This window comes from Acanthaster planci, linkage group LG01 (assembly GCF_054643075.1).
Source record: "Acanthaster planci isolate LZ-2023a linkage group LG01, COTS_SCS, whole genome shotgun sequence".
Lineage (NCBI taxonomy): Eukaryota > Metazoa > Echinodermata > Asteroidea > Valvatida > Acanthasteridae > Acanthaster > Acanthaster planci.
The window spans coordinates 10,398,316-10,418,131 of NC_141777.1; the positions used below are offsets into that span (position 1 = coordinate 10,398,316).

Below are 19,816 nucleotides of genomic sequence, written 5' to 3' on the forward strand. Positions count from 1 at the left end.
ACGGAATACAATGTACCATTCCTGCACAGAGCTCTTATTGAATATACGGCTCTGGGGGAAAAATGAAACCCACATCACCATCACATTTTTCATGCACTTTTTGTGGTCTAGGCAAGGTCTGACCAAGCATTTGCAAAAGAACTGTGTCATGTGTCCATGCCCAGATGTCCTTTGCTGTGAGACACTGTGTTTTGTGCCCATTTAGATGAAAATTGGTCAAGCGCACTTTAAGAATGCACCCAGGGCACCCTGTACCTCAGTCTGTTTACACACTGCAAAGTCTGTGCGGTCCATTGACAGGCCATGACAACAGTCCAGGAAGTGCACTTTGTAGAGTAAAAATATTATTAATTCGTTTAGACCAAGGATCCAGGCAAAGGGTTCCTGAGTGCCACTGAGATGAAACCAGTGGAGGTGTTTACGGCAGAGACTGTCAAGCTGCCATCAGCCAAGGACTTGAAGGCAGAGAAAGAAAAAGCTGTCAAGAAGGCAACAGCTGGAGGTAGGACCCGGCCAGAATATGTCAACTAATTATCAGGGGTCATCCATTTTTTCCCATCATTTTTACACTTGTACAAAATATAGTCTTTAACTCTGATCTCTCCCCATCCCAGAAGCATACGCAATGTCATGGCGATGGTCGATTGTTGTTTTCACATGGAGGCTGTTAACCCCTTGCTGCCTAGTGTGCATTTTACACACTTTGGGAAAATGATGAAAAAATGAATGATCCCTTCAGAGAGGGGATTATACTCTACTGCAATCAAAAGGTTCAGTGTTGAGCATTAAATACTGTGGGTTGCATGGTGGAGACAAGTTTTTAATAATCAGGTCTTCATGAGCAAAAATTTTAATCATTGAAGTTGTCACTGTCAAGTTGCTAGGTATTCAACCAAAATGTGACAGAAACATTCTGCTCTTTCTTAAAAAAAGAGAAACGATATTCACGACCCCCCAAGCCTTGTGAACTCACTTGGAATCTAACTTACATGTAGAGTTTAACTGACCAGTAAGCTGACCAGTTAGCTGACCAGATGACAATTTAGACTTGAGAGTTAAGAGTAAAGATGTTTACTAGTATACCACACAATGTCTTTGCTCCTCATCTGTGCCTTGCTTTCCATTTTCAAAGCAGATAAAAGTGCCAAGGGGAAGAAAGACGGTGACAATGGGTCCACGAAGGAAGCTCGCTTCAAGCTGGAGGAACTGCCCAAGTCAATCCAGCTCCTCTATGTGCTGCTCAAGGTAGGTGGAACAAATAGGTCCCTCCCTCCCACCCTCTACACCAAACAATTACCCCATATTCACCCACTGCATCTTTTTGGCATCATGTTGATTGATGTGTTATTGTAATTGATCTTATGTAGGGCGTAATGTCCCAAATTTCTGAGCGCTAAGAATGTGCCTCTTGATTATTCATCATGGGATTTCATTATTTTTGCTGGATTAACATTTTGTAGGTACCTTTTTCCAAAAAGGGTTGGGAAATGGGGTCAAGAAACTTTGTCCTTGTCCTTTAGACTGGAAGTTCACAGAATTAAGTGAAAAACTTCGCAAATACACCCCTGACTCAGTTTGAGACAGTTGGCTCTAATGTATGACCGACACAAAACACAGTATACAGAAACCAGTCAGTTACTGTCTTGTTAGCAGTATCTCCAAGATGGTTAAGGTGATGACTCTAGTATTTCACATCCAGCTCTTCAATGGAGATGACAGCAGAGTGAATTCATTTTTAAAGAAAAGTAATGTTCATGTTAATGTCAGAACTGAGAAGCAAAGATTATTCTCTCCATATTTCTTTACAAAAGGGAATACTGGTAACAATGTTTGAAATACATGATCTGCTGTGTTCCAGACTACAGCCTGCTATAACTACACAAAATTTCTTGGGTATTGAAACACTGGCAGAAATTGGTAATCATTGGGGTACCACTGCTAAGTTGACTGACCCCTTTAATGTAATTTGTGTCATATGCTGCCGTCCTGGTAGATTTCATAACCTTCCCCCCCCCTTTTTTGAAAAATGGCATTCTAATTGTGACTGTAATTCTCCTGGCCATCGTTTATAGGAAAAGATACTGACGTGATTTGAGATTGATAACTTTTAAGAGACTTGACTGTGGCGCATCGTGATGTACATGTGCATCTGTTACAGTATATTGACGTCTATGGCTGTTTCACTCAATCCGGTTCGTAAGCGTGACGTCACCTCAGTTTAAACCACGCCCACTGCACATGCACTGCACATAGAGTTACATGTATTGATCGTCGTTTACTGGAACCATGGAACCGGAAGCTTAACGCGCAAATTCAGCAATCGTCCAATGGGAGCCTGTATATTGTGGCACTTGTTCCTTCGTGACAAAGTCACTTACGAATCGGATAGTTTGTCAGTGTGTATCCAAATGCAACATACCTAATTGTTTTGTCTCACAGTTTCGTTTCTGTTTGATTTTATTCTGATGTAGGAGGTACCAAGACAGACTGACCCTGATGTGCTGCTCAACCTGTTCAACTGCATCAAGATCCTTGTCCTGAATGCTGAGTGTCTCCGCCAGGCTGCCAAAGATCATGATGCTTTCCTCAAATATGCTCAGAATAATCTGCTTATTCCCAGGTATGTCATTGCCTCTGTGTCATGCCTTGCTCAAGGACATCAGTGCCATTAGTTTGTCGGTTATTGCTCAGTCACCTGAAGGTTCAGTTGTAGGAAGGTTCAATGAACCAACGTTGCAGTATTCCAAAAGTTCAATATTCCAAAGGTTTTCTAGTCTGAAGGATTGATTGTCTGAAGCACTGGTGAATGGCAAGGATCAGTTATATGAAAATAAAATAAAAATATTTAAGGGAAAGTCTGTGCCAAGTTTGGATTCATGAATCCTGAGTGCTGTTTAGATTAACAAACCTTCAGACTATTGGACCTTGTTTTGATTTCTGAGTTGAGTGTTTGAACCATTAAAGCTCATTCTAAATTTAAAGTATTGAACGTTCCCAAAAAATATTAGAGTTTTGGAATATTGCACTTTCAGACAAATTCTTCGGTGTGTTAAATCATCAGGGGGCAGAATCTTTTGACTTTGGCACCAAATATGTATCAAAATTAGTGAACTGTGATTGGATTATTGGACCTCGGTCATATAAAATATGTCCGTTCAGATTAACAAACTTTCACACACTTGAATCTTTTGGATATTACATCTTCAGACTTTTTGGCAATCCTGTCTGCCATGAGTAATGTTCTCTTGCTTCTTCCCTTCCCCAGCTTCTGGAATTTGCTGGAAGGAGAGTTGAGCCATGTCAATGAGATCCTGGTCCCCCTCTTCCTGCACAGCCTGGCTCTGCCCCACGGGTCAGATGCCATGTGGAACCTGCTACAGAGGGATGTGGAAAGCGATGACTGGAAGGCACGCTTCAGGGCTGGTAAGGGCCTGAAACATCATTTTGCTTCAACAACAGCTCGTGATTTGATGATCCAGTGATGTGGCTTTCAAGACCTACAAAATGGTGGCAAAGAGTGTAATTTTGTCATTATGCCTTTCTTGCCAGCAGTGTGGGATAATTTGAACAAAAGTTGACTAAAAGGGAATGTTGTAAGTTGTTGCCACATCAGAAACCTTACCCTTATTCATGATGTTCTTTGCTCTAGAAAATTGTCCAAAAGTCATGGAAAATTGTAACTTTTCAAAACTTTCAAATGACCAGGAAGTTATATAGTTTACAGTTCACACACCTCTTACTGATTCTTACCCTGGATAGCTGATGAAACTGTCATGCCGAGATCACTTACATGAGCACTTACAGTGGCCTTTATGCCAAGTACCGGTATGAACTAGATGAGTGTCAAATGCTGCATTGATGCAATTCTGGAGTACCTGTGTAGGGTCCATTTTGGCTCTTTACTGAACAATTCTTGATTGGCTGCAGTCAGCTAGTGTTGTAGACCCGTCTATCATTAGTCCCCACAAGTTCCTTCAAGTCCATCACCACGGGAAATGCTGTCCACATGCGTATTAGGTCCTGTGTAGGACGTTGGGAATTACCTCGGCAAGTCTTTGGAAAAAGTCTGTCCCCAGACCCAAACCTTTCAAAAGGGTACATGTGACAGTTGCATGTGGGTTTATATGTTTTCCACTAGTTGAGCGTGTCACGGCTCTTCTGCGGTTTGTGGAGAAGAAGTCATTGGGTAACAACTCTGTGATCATGTGCTCACTGGCCTGCGCCTTCAGCACCCTGGTTGCTGCCACCGATGACATCTGCCCGGCCGTGTCATCCAGAGCTATGATCATGCTAGAGACCATCCCTAAGAAAGTCATCAAAGTGAGTGATGTGATCTCCAGCATGATAAGTTTGGCATATGAGACAAAGACTTGGCCAGAGTCTAGGAATTAAAAACTCTGGGAGTCAACAAAAATAGATCATGTTTTCTCCTCAGAGGTTTTACCCAGTGGCATTTCAGTAACAGGGCCTAACCAAAATCAGGAGACACTGTATTCTACACTGGACAGCAAAAGAAACTTGCCACTTCTGTCAAAGGCCACACATAAAAATTCGCTCCATAGAAATAAACAATTTTTGTACACAGGTATGCTGCAATACCCCTCACTAATCACATGACCAAAAGCAAATGATTATCTTTATAACAAAGAAGAAATTGACATGCACAGCCACTTGGTAATAATGAATCAAAAGTCACACACAAAAGCACTCTCCACCAAGCAAAAATGACCCATGAATGGACTACATTTTAAACAACCAATGACAAAGTGAACACCTGTTTTGTCAAAATGATGTGCATGAGTGGTTTCTGTATAGGGATGCCATCCTTACTGACTATGCATACACATTATTGAAAAGTAATGATTGTAACTTCTTTATTTTGTTCTGTGACATTGATTTCTGCGTAAAATCTAAGGCTTATTCTGTTACTTTCTGTGACTTTTGATTTAGTAACCAAGTTGTGCATGTCAATTTCTTCTTTGTCATAAAGATAATCACTTGTTTTTTGGGCATGTGATTAGTAAGGGGTATTGCAGCATACCTGTGTACAAAAATTGTTTATTTCTATGGAGTGAATTTTTATGTGTGGCCTTTGACAGAAGTGGCAAGTTTCTTTTGCTGTCCAGTGTATAATGAATAGAGTGAATGAAATTCCCTATGTCTGGTTAATCCTGTGCTTAAAACAGCTTACCATGAGAAATGATGGTCTGGTTTTTTAGAGAGCCATTTCAGAATAAATCTACTAGTGCATTGTCGTTGACATTTTGTTTATTTGAATACAACTTTGGTGCCCTGCGTGTTATGCATCCTTTTCCCAGGAATTCAAAATGTATGCTTGGAAAGAAGGGATGTTACAGCCTGTACACACTTGTACAAACTAAATAAAAAGGTGGATCAGCCACCAAACTGTTGTGGGATGGTAGGGGTAGGGATGTATCAAGGATGACAAAATGGAAGACGTTGTAATTTCCCATGTTGAAAAGTATGTTTACATTTTCAGATTTTTGCATACCCCTATGTGTATGTGAATTGAGTAATCTTACGTCAAACCTTTCAAAATGCTGTTCCTGGAAAGGCATTTGTGCCACATTCACACAAGTCAGGGCACAGAAAAACCCAAACAATGTATTACCTGGTTGTCACAAAATGTCTGCACGTAGTGCATTTCAGTCCAAGAGAATTACCCGTTGTGATTCGTCTCACTCTCTCTGTGCAGGTCCTAGTGGGCTGTCTAGAGTTCCAGTGGGACTGTGTCATCGAGGACCGTGTCATGATCCTGAATGCCCTCTACAAGCTGCAGCACTTCCTGTCTGACATGATAATCCTGTCCTGGGAGTTCTTCATGAACAGACTGGACACCTTGGCCTTGGAGGCTCATGTAGAGATGGAACAAAACAAGGAGTTCCCCTTCCCCATCGGTAAGTTCCCTTTGTAGGGGGTTAGACAACAGGGCCCAATTTCAGGGTGCTGCTAAGAATGCGACCTTATGCTTACGGAGGCGCCATGTTTTTTCAATGCACACTATATACCTTAGAGGAAAAAATTGCTTAGCTTAGTGATGTAACAATAGAAATCAGTGTGCACATGGAACTAGTAGCCCAACCACGCTCTGCTAGCAAAATTGTATTCTATAGTAAGCATGACTTTGCTGGTAATTGTTAAGTTGTACTGTGAAATTGGGGCCAGTTTGTAGGGTGCACCATGCACTGGGACAAAGAGTTCAATAACACATGATTGATGACTCAGCAGTCTGGTGCTAGGGATTTGCTGCTGAATTGTGCAGTGTGGTACATGCAGGTTAGTGAAACTTTCTGACACGCCTCCTATCTTTTATCTTTCTCTGCCTCTCCAGATCTGAGCCGTTCCCAGGCCGGGGCAGGTGATCGCATGGACACCTTCTTGAACAAGCAGACCCGGGCACGAGTTGCTCGGTCACAGTCGGAGACGAACAGCTCCCTCAAACCACGTTGTCTGTCCTCCTTCAACTTGAAGTCGGATTTCAAGCGTCGCAGCATGTCATCCCCAGCGACTACCAACGGCTTCAGCCGCATTCAGTTTGCACCAAGTGAGTCTTGTTTTAAATTAGTTACAGTACATGTAAATGGCTGTCCTCGAGGAGATTAACTTACTGTTACCCTTGACTTCATGATAGACTTTATGCTTTATTAACTTTGTAACCCTACAAGTATTCTCCCAGTCCATCAGTATTCACCAGGTGGTTTGGGCAGATTTTGCTGAATTCAGGAAGTTGGAGCCTAGCCACTATTACTTGCACGGGACTGCATTTTCTTTGTAAATATGTGCCATTGGTATCTTGCACAGTACTTGTAGATGATAAGGGAAGGTTCACACTTGTTGTTGGGGGGTGGAGTTATGGCAAACACCCCCTCCACCCCTTTCATCATCCCATAAAAGAAAGAAACTTAAGTAAAAAGGATAAAAACAAGCAAAGTTAGAAAACTTGGTTAAAAATGCCTTGAAACTGACTTCCCTTTCACCCTGAATAGTATCTGTTTATAGGTTATAAGTGCTTACATGCAGCCATCCCCTGTAAGTTAAAAAATACCACTTACGGAGCCACCCATGTCACTATTGACATTGTAACTCATGTATTGCACATTTACATTTTTCTCTCCTGGCAGCTATCCGTTCCACCTACAGCAGGCTCTCTGAATCCTCAGAACAGTCTGTTGGACCCTTAGGGGACGCTCTGTTTGATGGTATGTCCTCTTCTAGAGTGATCATCTGCTTTCCTTCTTCAAATATGAAAGGACATGTGTTTACTATTAAGTGATTGCAACCAAGTTTGTGTCATAAAAACCTATTAAAACTTTTCTGTTTCTGGGCCCTTTAAAAAAGCACTTTTTGGCAGACGATGCTTTTGCCGTGCAGGCTTAAGTACAAAATATTTATTGCCCCCCCCCAAAAAAAAATCATCTAAGAATGTATAAACTGATTTCAAAAAGAGAATGCCATTGGAAACTTGTATTGGCATATTATTCGTTTCTAACTTTGAAAATAGTCTTGCTTGGATAATGTTCTTCCATTGCAATTTTCTAGATAATGAAACTTTAGGGCTAAAAGGGAATGTAAGACTGAGAGAAAATTCTTTCTAAAGTTCACATGGATTCATGGCTGTCAGCACTTTTATAAAGAGGTCAAGGCAGGTTGCCATTTTTGAGCATGTTACGTACTCCAGAACACACCATGAGAGCAAGGCTTCAGTGGAAAACTGAGCCAAGTTTAGTGTCAAAATAAACACCGATATTGCCCAGTTTGTTGCCTTTTTCAGATGGTCATTTGCAGACTGTGCAGGAAGAACAACCGGCTGACATTCCTCCGATGGACCTGTCTAGCTTGGACAAGGAGACGGTGCATAAGCTGATATCACTTCTGATGAAGGTACAGGCCAAGTCACTAACTTGATGTCTTAGACTAGAAAAGTTCAGGCTTTGGATCAGGCTTTCTGCCATTTGTCGAGTGCATATTGCTATGATAGTGCAAAGCCAAAATATACAAATTTGGCAACTCTCTGCAGGAACAAGACAAGGGTTAATAAGTGAAACATTGAGGTACCGCCATTACTGAATGCACAAACTTGTAGAAGCTGCAAAGAATATACATTAATGTGATATTTGAAAGTTGTCACTAAATACATACTTGACACATCTCCCCTTTGCACTTATTCTCATGCAAATGGATCAGAATACACACCAACAATGCTCGGTGGAAACTGCAAAAAGTTATGGGCGCATTTTACTGTATTTCTCATGTTAACACCTGTTGACCTCCTGAACTTCCCAAACAGCAGAAGTTTGCTCTGTTGGAAAGCAAGGGTATGTTCTTTATCAGACCCTCGGTATACTGCTCCATCATGTAGGTCATAAAAGTTTAATGGTGACTGGTGTGGTGAAAGCAGCATGCAGGGGTTGGCCTGACCCCTGTAGATCTCTGTATCGCTGATAAGATGGTTGTTGCAAAGTGAGACCATAGAATCAAGAGGCAGGATCTCACAGCCAGGTAGTCTGCCTACTGTCTGATCTCGGTTCTGCAGTGCTGATTTTATAGAAGTTTCACTTGAATGTGAAGATGCATTAGTTTAAGTTTCTCTCAACTTTTTACCTGAGCTGGTCACGTGTGACTGCAGGTACTTTAAGAACTTCCAAAGGGAATTTAGCTGTGATTGTGTGAGGGTTTAGATTTGAAGGGCCTGTCAGCTGTTACTGTCGTTACAGACCCTGTTGGTGAAGATAAGCTTCCACTGTGGATTGAAATTGGCTATTCACTGATTATCAAATAATTTCTTTGTGAAGTTCATGACAAGAGATAGCAGTGCTGACGAGGAGCAAACTTCAGGCAGGGCTATGGTAAGTCTAAACATGTCCGATTTGCCAGAAGTACTTGAAAGAAGTAATGCAGCCTTACTGTTCCGTTAGTATTAACTTTATAATTCTGTTTGAATAAAGGAACATTCAAATTCCTACTGGAATTTGGTTAACTTAAAAAGTTGGCATGATATATGGTTCATAATAAACTATGAATAAGGGGAATTCCAGTTTGTTTTTCTACTTATAACACTACTAACACGTCTACACTTTTTCAGTCATTTTTCCATTTAACGTTATTCATGTGTCAATGCTAACTGCTAGGCGTAAGTGTATTCATTCTTAAAAGCAAGCAACCAAATTATTCTTAGAAACATAGCAGTCAAATATGTCTAGCTGGTTGCAGAGTAGCCAAATGGACTGCCAATTTCCTGGTTTAAGGATTTTTATATGCCTGGTTAATATAGTAATATTGCTCTATGGACCTGGCACCCCATTAAAGAAGTGGAGGGTGTTGGGTTAGTGTTATTACTTCAGTCTATCGGTGTTTAGCAGGAGCACAGTTCTATGGGAATATTGTTATATTGCCAGGTGAACAAGAGTTTCCTCAGTGTTACTGTTACTGGGCAATATTAATTATATCTCAATTAAAAGTGCTGATATGTAGATAGAAATATTCTGAGTAATTCATTCATTCTTTGTAGTTTTCACTGTGTTGGGAAGAGCCATGTTAAAGTAACACACATTGTCACGCTGTCTTCCAAGAAATAAGAAAGATTATTGCCGCATTACTGCTGAATACAGCCAAAACAAGGAATCAACAAAATTAAACTGTTTCAGCACCATTAGATTTTGCAGTCATTTGAATTATTTTATGTTGGAGATAGTACAAAATCTTATATACTAGAATTGGCAGTGTGATGTACCTTGTGATTAAAAAAAAAATGTATTTTGGGGGCAGTTTGCATGAGTTTTTTGTGCAATCAAAACTGGTGTGATTTCTTGGCATTTTTTTTGCACAACAAACTTACTTGGTTGTAGCCATTTGGAAAAGACCTCATTCCTTGTTAGCTGCTTAACCCTTGTAAAAGTCACAGTACCTTTTTGTTGTCATTGTTACAACTCTTTTGGATTCTAAGTTAATGTTTCTCATCCTGTAATTTCATATTTGAATTAATTTCTGTAAAAAGAAAGCAGGGTTGTTTGAGAAGACTTTGAGGAGAATTTCATTTCTTGGAAGTGCGGTGTGACTAAGGCTGTGACATTGCTAGAAATCTGCATAACATTTATTAAACCTGTGCATGTTCCAGAACTCGGTGAAGGGGAGAAATATGATGCGCAAGGTCAGTGCCCCAGGGAGGCCTCGTTCACAGTCCGTCACGTCCGTGCCCCCTATAGTGTGTCTGTCACATACTGAGAATGTACAAAATTTGAGCTGCTTTGAAAACGTGGCTGGGTTTTCTTTAACAAGGAAGAAGTAGGATACTTATTTGGATTTTTCTGCATTCACTTGGTTGCTGATTCTGTAAATTTCAAATGGAATCAAGTGCTGGATGTGAATCGATGATTAGATTGCTTTTAATCCTTTGGAATTTTAATATGAGGGTTAAGGCTTTTTAAATCCTTTTTGTCTGAAAATCTTATGCTGAAGAATGATTCTTTGACAAAGGGTTTGAGGGGATACAGGTTTTGGGTGGGGGGATGCAACTTTGCAAATTGAAACACATTAAATTACTTGGTCTTTTTGGAAATTGATAATTTTCCTCCATCATAATACTAAGGAAAAATATATACCACAGAAAATTTGAAAAATTGAAAACTTTAAATTCGCCAATAATTGGAAAAAGGGAAAACCCAGAAGTTTTCAATTCCCAGCTTTTGTTTTGTGCACCTTGTGAGGCCCATGTGAAAACTCCAGATCATTTTCTGGAGTCGGTGGACAAAATGCACACATGTACACCTCCCATGTTTGTAGCAGATTTAAAACGCGTAACACCCAAGTGCACGTGTCCGTCCATCGTTTTGGAGTAATGCCGTGTGGCACAGCCATTTCCTCCCAGCTGTTTCATGGTCCTGTTTTGGAGCCTTGGATCTCCTGTCTGACCCCACATCCCATCCGTTTTTTGCCAAGTTGTGGCCAATTTCAGATCTCCTGCCTTCCACTCGACATGTCCATGTAGTTCTGTCAAACCTTGCAAAGATGCTGCCCATGCACCAAAATGCCATGATACATGCACATTTTGCACTTGCAATTGAATCCGCATGGAGTGTAAAAGGTAAAGCCCATGTGCTTTTTAAACAGGGATATTCACAAATTGTCGGACCTAATCTCCTGATGTCCAAGTTGACTACATCTTTGCAAATGCAGTTCCCCTAAAGATACAATGTACTTGCCATTGTTTATACAGCTCTTTCCATTGAAAATACCATTTAGCCCTTCACTTTGTTAATCTTTCCAAAAGGACAGAGTTCTGAGTTTTGCTGTGAAGAGATTTGGAATTGGCTAATGGCCGTCTGTGACAAGCAACATTGTCCCCTGTATCGTTAATGAATTGTCCTGTACGTTCAGCATTGACCCCCTACACGTATTGCCATTCAGTTGCCCCTGTTTCACAGAATACATTGGATTTGGTCACATGATGTACAGTCTTCTTACTCCGCAACAGACCAAAGACCGTTTTCCAAATCTTTAGCTTGTCTTTGGCTTTAGCTTTCATTTGGAATTTTGAGCCATTTCCAAATAATTGTGTGAACAGAAGGGGACACTCCAAACCATAGCCTCACATTGCACACATCCATGTTTCTCTGGCAGAAAAACTGAATTCATGAAACTTCAGCTGAAGCCCTGGGGATGAAGTCCAGATTTTGAAATCCCCATAATGCCAGTAGCATTGTTGTCGTTCATGATTTTGATGGGATCTCTCTCTTTTGAAAAAAAAGTGAAAGGGGGCAGGCATTGATTTGAAGAAGTGTGTAAAAATGCTCTATGACAGCGAATGATTTATATTGCCTGCCACTTTACTCAGCCATGTCAGAAGAGTGAGGTGTCATTAATTGAGGTGATATTATGTACAAAGTGTTTGTATAATGATAATATTCAACCTGATTTGTCTGTAAGTGTAACATAGCGTACACCTTGCTGTTGATCCAATTTCGTCATGGGTTGTCTGCGTTCTGTACACTGTCTACGTCCCCATGTGTTAAGTCGTCCAGTACAGCATTTGGTATACTTGTACAACGTTGTGATTGACATTGGAGGTTAGGTGCCAGTTCGTTAGTACAGGGTTCTTTGTGTGAACTTGTTTGAATTGTCAAGAGGAGAAACAAAGGCAGATTTTTTTTCAAAATTTTGTCCTCTGTCAAATCATCCTGTGATTGCGTTGAAAATTCATAGACATGAACTTCATCTGTTCCAAGGATTCCCGCATGCTCTTTTGCTTGTAATTTACCGGTCAATTTCCAAGAAGCTGTGGCAGAAGTACCACATTGCAGCCCTGCCCCCCAAAAAAATCCTGTGATATTCAACTAGAATGTTACTGATTTCTCAGTTGTCAAAACTCCAACTTGAATTTGGCCCCGAGTCAAGGGAGTTTGATGCAAATTATTATGGTATTATTTTCATTAATACCATGAGCAGTTTGGTTATATTTATATCAGTTCTTTCCAAATGGCAGTGCCTCTATTCAGGGAACTTCTTGCCTTTATTCACAAGAATAATAACCTTTAATCTTCCAAACATCGTCAGTGTTCAAACCTTCCAGCAATGGACTTGGTATTTTACATTGTTTATCTATTAAATGGTTTTCCTTTGTTTACACTTGCATGCATAAATCAACCAAAAAACATAAAAAGTAAAAAAACAAAAAAACAAACCAAACCAAAATCAAAGACGATGCTTTTCTTGTGGACCTCTGACACTTTTTGTGTTCCACAAACGTGATTAAAGGTGTCTCACTTGTCTCTGAAGCTGGAACCTAACAAAAAGGAATGCATCATATTACAGTTGATGCATCTCTGTTGTCTGTGGTCAATTTTAGTTTTTATCCACCTCTCCCATCTATATCCTTCAACAAGCTGATACCCTCACTCCACTGTACAACACTCGGTGTACATCATGCCACTGTATGTTAACACTGACACCAGACCATTGTTACATGTAAACATCGTCCACCATAACCCTCTGTTAACCCTCATCTGTTTCATCCTCAGCTCATGTTTTCTAAGTTGACTCGCCATTTTCCATATTTTGTTCATTTGCATGAGTAAATACCTCATTTCTCCCACGGCTGTGTTATATTCTGTTTTTCATTTAATTTTGAAGGTTATTATTTGACTTTATACTTCTTCTTCATCACATGGTTCCATTGTCTTTCTTCCATCAAATATTTGAATGAAAAAAAATCCAATTGAAAAAGAAGATTCCATCTTCATGCAAATTCATTTGACAAACAGGTCCATAAAAGTTACTTTTATCACAACATTTATTCTTTCTTCCCTTTATCATTTGGTTTCACTTTGGTCATTTTTTTTGGGGGGGGACATGCTGAACCAGTATAAAAAAAATCTTTATATATCACAGATTTGATGATTAGTGCTTCCTCTGGTACAATGCAGTAAAAACTTGAAACTCAGAAAATCTGGAAATTAGAGCATTTTGGCATTAACAGTTTCCTTAACCCGGACCACCTAGGCCCTGTTGGCTAGAATACACCTTCAATCCTTCAAAACCCTCCAACTGCCCCCATGAGAAAAATGGATCCTCAATCCTCCTGTGACATTTCTTGAAGATGTTCTGTGGAGGGGTGTACCCACTGCCTCCATCCTTCAGAATCCTCCACCAATTCCTCATTATGTTGAGGCTGTGTGAATGGTATCCGGGAGCAGTATGGAGGATTTCACATATAACATGGGCATGAATTTATGCATGGCTGAACATAAGCAACACAAGGTCTAACCCACAACCTTGAAAGAGTGCATCGTTTTGTAATCGGTAATGCAATTTTGCCATGCAGCCTCAATCCTCCAAAACTGCCCGGAGGATTTTGAAGGATTGAGGATGGTTGGGGAATGGGATACATTGTGAAATACCTTGCGGTAAAGTATCTTTTTTTTCCTTTGGGGGCAGAGCACTGTGCTGCGTCATCTCAGTGTTCTCATGGGGTACAATCAGGTGGAGAAGTGCTTCATCCTAGCACCCCAGCAGCTCAGGGAATCAGCTGTCTTCTATGCCTTTATGGCCGGAGCACCAAAGGTATCCAAGCACTCCCTCAGGCCCTGGGATGTACAGGCAGTTATAATACACTGCCCACTTTTTTCCCATGTTCCCAAATTTACTGAAATATTAAGGGCATGTAAGTACACATACAAACTAATGAAATGTGTTGACTGAAAACAGTATACATGTACAATGTTAGAGGATTTCTGCAATAACAACAGAGCCCCACAGGAGATGTTGAAGGCATGTCCAATTCCCTCACTCCGGTAATCTCCTTGCTTGAAACAGTGAACTGAATCACTCCTGTTGACCTACATACCAGTAATGAAATGTGTTGACTGAAAAGAGTATACATGTACAATGTTAGAGGTTTTCTGCAATAACAACAGAGCCCCACAGGAGATGTTGAAGGCATGTCCAATTCCCTCACTCCGGCAATCTCCTTGCTTGAAACAGTGAACTGAATCACTCCTGTTGACCTACATACCAGTAATATGGATTTTCTCGTGTAACTAAACTCAAGATTGCTTAGTGTCAGCATAGCAAATGAGTGTCAGCATAGCAAATGAACATCTTATTTGACTTAGTCATGGTAAAGCCATGCATTTTCAAGATGGTTCATAACCCTGATTGTTTCTTCTTGTGTGTCTGCAGATGCTGGACCACAACGTGAAGGTGGGCAACATTCTCCTGCCCATGATTATGGAGCTTTTTGCCTACTCCCCATCACCCCAAAAGTCCCCCCAGGACATGCAGCCCCATGACTACACCCTGTGGTTCCTGGAGCCCCACTGCAGGCACTCTTGGCTCATGTCGGTGCTCATCATTCTGTACAAGGTGAGGCTGAAGGCTGGGCCAGACATGGCCCCTTCATAATGTGTAACACTTAAGCCACCGTTGTAAGGCATTCTTGCAGAATGAGACAGTAGCACTGTTATTCATCTGAATGTGCACAAAATTATACTGTGTGGAGAAATTGCATCTGTGGCACTGAGTTGTCTGCCACAGGGTCTGTTTTTGTCTTCTGGGGTTGAATGGTACTTTTTTTGCATGTAGGAGGAGGATCATTGGGACAAGGTACATGTATGTATAAAGTGGATGAAATGGTGGATAAAGTTGGCATAATGGTTGGGCTGGATAAGTGGGATGATGGGACAGCCAGAATAAGGAGTGAAGGGAATGATGGGGAGGGGTGGAGTAGGAGGTGAATTGGATGATGGGGAGGGGGCGGAGGAGATGGATAGGGTGATGGGGAGGGGGAAGAGTAGGAGATGGATTGGATGATTGGGAGGGGGAAGAGTAGGAGATGGATAGGATGATGGGGAGGGGGCAGAGGAGATGGATAGGGTGATGGGAGGGGGGAGAGTAGGAGATGGATAGGATGATGGGGAGGGGGCAGAGGAGATGGATAGGATGATGGGGAGGGGGCAGAGGAGATGGATAGGGTGATGGGGAGGGGGCAGAGGAGATGGATAGGATGATGGGGAGGGGGTGGAGTAGGAGATGGATAGGATGATGGGAGGGGTGGAGTAGGAGATGGATAGGATGATGGGGAAGGGGCAGAGTAGGAGATGGATAGGATGATGGGGAAGGGGTGGAGTAGGAGATGGATAGGATGATGGGAGGGGTGGAGTAGGAGATGGATAGGATGATGGGGAAGGGGCAGAGTAGGAGATGGATAGGATGATGGGGAAGGGGCAGAGTAGGAGATGGATAGGATGATGGGGAAGGGGCAGAGTAGGAGATGGATAGGATGATGGGAGGGGAAAGAGTAGGAGATGGATGGGAGGATGGGGAGGGGGTGGAGTAGGAGATGGATAGGATGATGGGGAGGGGAAAGAGTAGGAGATGGATGGGAGGATGGGGAGGGGGTGGAGTAGGAGATGGATAGGATGATGGGGAGGGGGAAGAGTAGGAGATGGATAGGATGATAGGGAGGGGGTGGAGTAGGAGATGGATAGGATGATGGGGAAGGGGCAGAGTAGGAGATGGATAGGATGATGGGGAAGGGGTGGAGTAGGAGATGGATAGGATGATGGGGAAGGGGTGGAGTAGGAGATGAATAGGATGATGGGGAGGGGGTGGAGTAGGAGATGGATAGGATGATGGGGAGGGGGTGGAGTAGGAGATGGATAGGATGATGGGGAGGGGGTGGAGTAGGAGATGGATAGGATGATGGGGAGGGGGTGGAGTAGGAGATGGATAGGATGATGGGGAGGGGGTGGAGTAGGAGATGGATAGGATGATGGGGAAGGGGCGGAGTAGGAGATGGATAGGATGATGGGGAAGGGGTGGAGTAGGAGATGGATAGGCTGATGGGGAGGGGGTAGAGTAGGAGATGGATGGGATGATGGGGAGGGGGGTAGAGTAGGAGATGGATGGGAGGATGGGGAGGGGGTGGAGTAGGAGATGGGTGGGAGGATTGGGAGGGGGAAGAGTAGGAGATGGATAGGATGATGGGGAGGGGGCAGAGGAGATGGATAGGATGATGGGGAGGGGGAAGAGTAGGAGATGGATAGGGTGATGGGGAGGGGGCGGAGGAGATGGATAGGATGATGGGGAGGGGGCAGAGGAGATGGATAGGATGATGGGGAGGGGTGGAGTAGGAGATGGATAGGATGATGGGGAGGGGGAAGAGTAGGAGATGGATAGGATGATGGGGAGGGGGCAGAGGAGATGGATAGGATGATGGGGAGGGGGCAGAGGAGATGGATAGGATGATGGGGAGGGGGCAGAGGAGATGGATAGGATGATGGGGAGGGGTGGAGTAGGAGATGGATAGGATGATGGGGAGGGGGAAGAGTAGGAGATGGATAGGGTGATGGGGAGGGGGCGGAGGAGATGGATAGGGTGATGGGAGGGGGAAGAGTAGGAGATGGATTGGATGATTGGGAGGGGGAAGAGTAGGAGATGGATAGGATGATGGGAAGGGGACAGAGTAGGAGATGGATAGAATGATGGGGAGGGGGCGGAGGAGATGGATAGGGTGATGGGAGGGGGAAGAGTAAGAGATGAATCGGATGAGAGGGTGGGGCAAATTAGGAGATGGACAAAATGATGGAAGGGAGGAGTAGGATATAGATGGAAAGAGAAGGTGGATGTGGGATTGGAGACAGATGGGATTAGGGATGGAGTTAAAGTAGGCATGGTAGATATGGGATGATGGGGTAGAATTGTAGAGGATAGGATGATTGGGTTGAATGCAAAGTGCAAAACTGATATATTAGAGGAATCTAATTATACACAATCCATCAAACTCACAAATGCACTGCTTATCTAAGCATCCAGGTCTAGTCTGACTGTACTGGGCCCACATTCTTTAGGCATTGCTCTCTCCTTTAAAGAATCATGAAGCCTTTGTATGCCTATCTCCCTTGTTGATGGTTTTATGTTGATTTACTTTGAGGGATTTGATTGCATAATCTTTATGAAAGGGAAAGAAAATAGGAATTGTTCTGTTCTTTGCTGTGGTCATCTGGGCATGCTCTCTCTTCGAAGACAGAATCGAATTACCCTGATGACAGAATAGTGCATTCCAGAACAGGGTGGACTTCATTTATATAACTTGGATGTCTCTTAACATAAGCTGTTATTACAGGAAAGAAATTCAAATTCATAAGAAGCAGCGAGCTATGGCAGCTTTGCTGTTCTAGTTATTCTGTGTCTGCATATTGTACACTTCATTTCTGATCAGCAGTACTCAAAGTGCCAGTGGCTGTGTGGCTTTTGTGAATGGAATAATCACAAACTCTGCCTGGTTCCTTACTTCGGACAACCAATCATGCCAGAGAAATTTGGTGGTATACTTATTAACTGCATTGCAGACCTGCGTACACTTCCCATTCAAACTTACAAAGTGCTTTCACTAGTTTGCACCGTGACTGTAAAGATGATCCATCTTCTGTGGTGAACCTCTGATTGACTGTTCTTGCAGAAAAAGAAGTTCTTTCATTGTAATTTCATTGTTTCATTGTGTTGTCTATCACAAGTCCTTTCTGAAGACCAGTCGCAAGTCTTTGCAAGAGGTGCAGTAGTTAAGTCTTTTCACAAGACCAGTCACAAGTAACAGGCCTAACTTGACTAGCTTCTGACATTCAACTGGATGGTTTTTACCCTTGATTGACTGTTCTTGCACAAAAAGAAGTTCTTTCATTGTTGTAAGGCAGTGCAGTATTCAAGTCCATCACAAGTCCTTTCTGAAGACCAGTCGCAAGTCCTTGCAGACGTTCAGTAGTTAAGGTCTTTTCAGTCACAAGTAACCTGTCACAAGTAACAGGCCTAACTTGACTAACTTCTGACATTCAACTGGATGGTTCTTCCACTTGCATGGACTTGTACAATGAACTCAACTACAACTCTGTGGTAAGATTGTACACACACTCAGAGCATGAAATTAGACCAAAGATGTGCTCGGTCAAAATGTCATAACACAATCAATTTTGTTCTGACATTACCTGCTTTTGGTCTGCCAAGGTAGAGTTCTAACGTGCAGTGTCAGGGGTCGAAATTCACTTTTTTCCTGGTCCTACCAGAACCACACACGCAGCCATATTGAACAAAACTAATAATACATCAGATGCCATAATCCCATATATTGTGTTGATATTTTAAGAGCTGTTATTGACATGTTGGTCAGACAGTTTGTCTAAGCGTCTTTGATTTGGTTTGGACAAACACAGTAAGTGCTTGGAAATGTCCGATGTCCAACCGTAATTTCACACTCTGCACACAGTACAAAACCACTGCTTTATATTGATTTTTTTTCAATTGCTCCCAACAGTACAACTTTGACCAGCTGGAGCTGAAAGCAGAGGTGAAATCCCTCATGCGCATCACCATCAACACCCTAGAGGCACAGAGGCACCAATGTAAGCCCAAAAGGCCTGAACCACCCTCGCCTGAAGACATCTGGGGAGCTACCACACCACTGGAGAAGAAACGATCAGGTGAGATCACAAAGTCACTCTGCTTGTGAATGAAGTGTGGAACCCAGCATGCCATAATTTAGTCTGTTAAGTAACTTCCCTAACTAACTAATAGCTAACAGACCTACAGGTACCTGTTAAATGTACTCAGATCAAGTTAATCAGTTCTTGCTGAAATTAAGCTTGACGTTATAAAACAAATACCATCTTTTGGTGCAGTAAAACTAGCTCCCACCCCCCTCGGTGTTCCATGGAGCATTGCATTTTAGAAAGTAGAATTTTCCATTGATCACCTCAGGAGGCTAATTTTATTTCACAACTTGAAGCAGTCAATTTTTGTATAATTAACCCAAGCTCACCTAGCGCAGCTCTGTCCTTCCTAAGACCAGAATTCAGTGAGTTCTCAAAACTGCAGGAAAAGAACACCAAGTGTAAACTCTTTTCCTCATTTCTAATCTTGACCTTTGCACTCTGACCCTGAGCTCCAGTTGTAACCACTGCATAGAAGCGCATGGCTTTCTGCTAGCAGTTCATAAAGAGCAAGCTAACTTCTTATTCAGAATATTCTTGAATAGAGGTTCAGCAAGAACAATTTCAATAACAATTAACAATGCATTTGAACCATTAGAATGTGATACTTGCAATACATGTCTTGAGATGCATGCAATAGCAACAGAGGTGTGGTTTTGTCATACTTGCTGGATTTCAGCATTTCTGACTCCAAAGGTATGAATTTTTAGTGGTTTAAACCATATTTGCTGCATTAGTACTTTGTAAAAAAAAAGTGCTAGATGCAAGATTGACATTTTTATACCCAATTTGGAGAGCCATCGTGTCATTTTAGGGATTTA

At 42.2% G+C, this 19,816-nt stretch overlaps 1 protein-coding gene across 3 annotated transcripts in view; it reads left to right on the top strand.

Moving 5' to 3' along the window:
• Window positions 1–19,816, top strand: part of unc79 (unc-79 homolog, NALCN channel complex subunit) — a 76,321-nt gene that overhangs the window by 40,946 nt on the left and 15,559 nt on the right. Inside the window, exons 21-34 of one of the 3 annotated variants that reach the window (XM_087146989.1) lie at window positions 361–502; window positions 1,133–1,245; window positions 2,472–2,620; window positions 3,266–3,423; window positions 4,139–4,320; window positions 5,717–5,918; window positions 6,353–6,565; window positions 7,143–7,220; window positions 7,793–7,902; window positions 8,814–8,867; window positions 10,136–10,168; window positions 13,951–14,076; window positions 14,695–14,877; window positions 18,821–18,986. In XM_087146989.1, coding sequence (XP_087003115.1) covers window positions 361–502; window positions 1,133–1,245; window positions 2,472–2,620; window positions 3,266–3,423; window positions 4,139–4,320; window positions 5,717–5,918; window positions 6,353–6,565; window positions 7,143–7,220; window positions 7,793–7,902; window positions 8,814–8,867; window positions 10,136–10,168; window positions 13,951–14,076; window positions 14,695–14,877; window positions 18,821–18,986 — 1,909 coding nt within the window. The remainder of the gene's footprint in view (window positions 1–360; window positions 503–1,132; window positions 1,246–2,471; window positions 2,621–3,265; window positions 3,424–4,138; window positions 4,321–5,716; window positions 5,919–6,352; window positions 6,566–7,142; window positions 7,221–7,792; window positions 7,903–8,813; window positions 8,868–10,135; window positions 10,169–13,950; window positions 14,077–14,694; window positions 14,878–18,820; window positions 18,987–19,816) is intronic. The other 2 variants (XM_087147024.1, XM_087147075.1) reach the window with 2 other exon arrangements.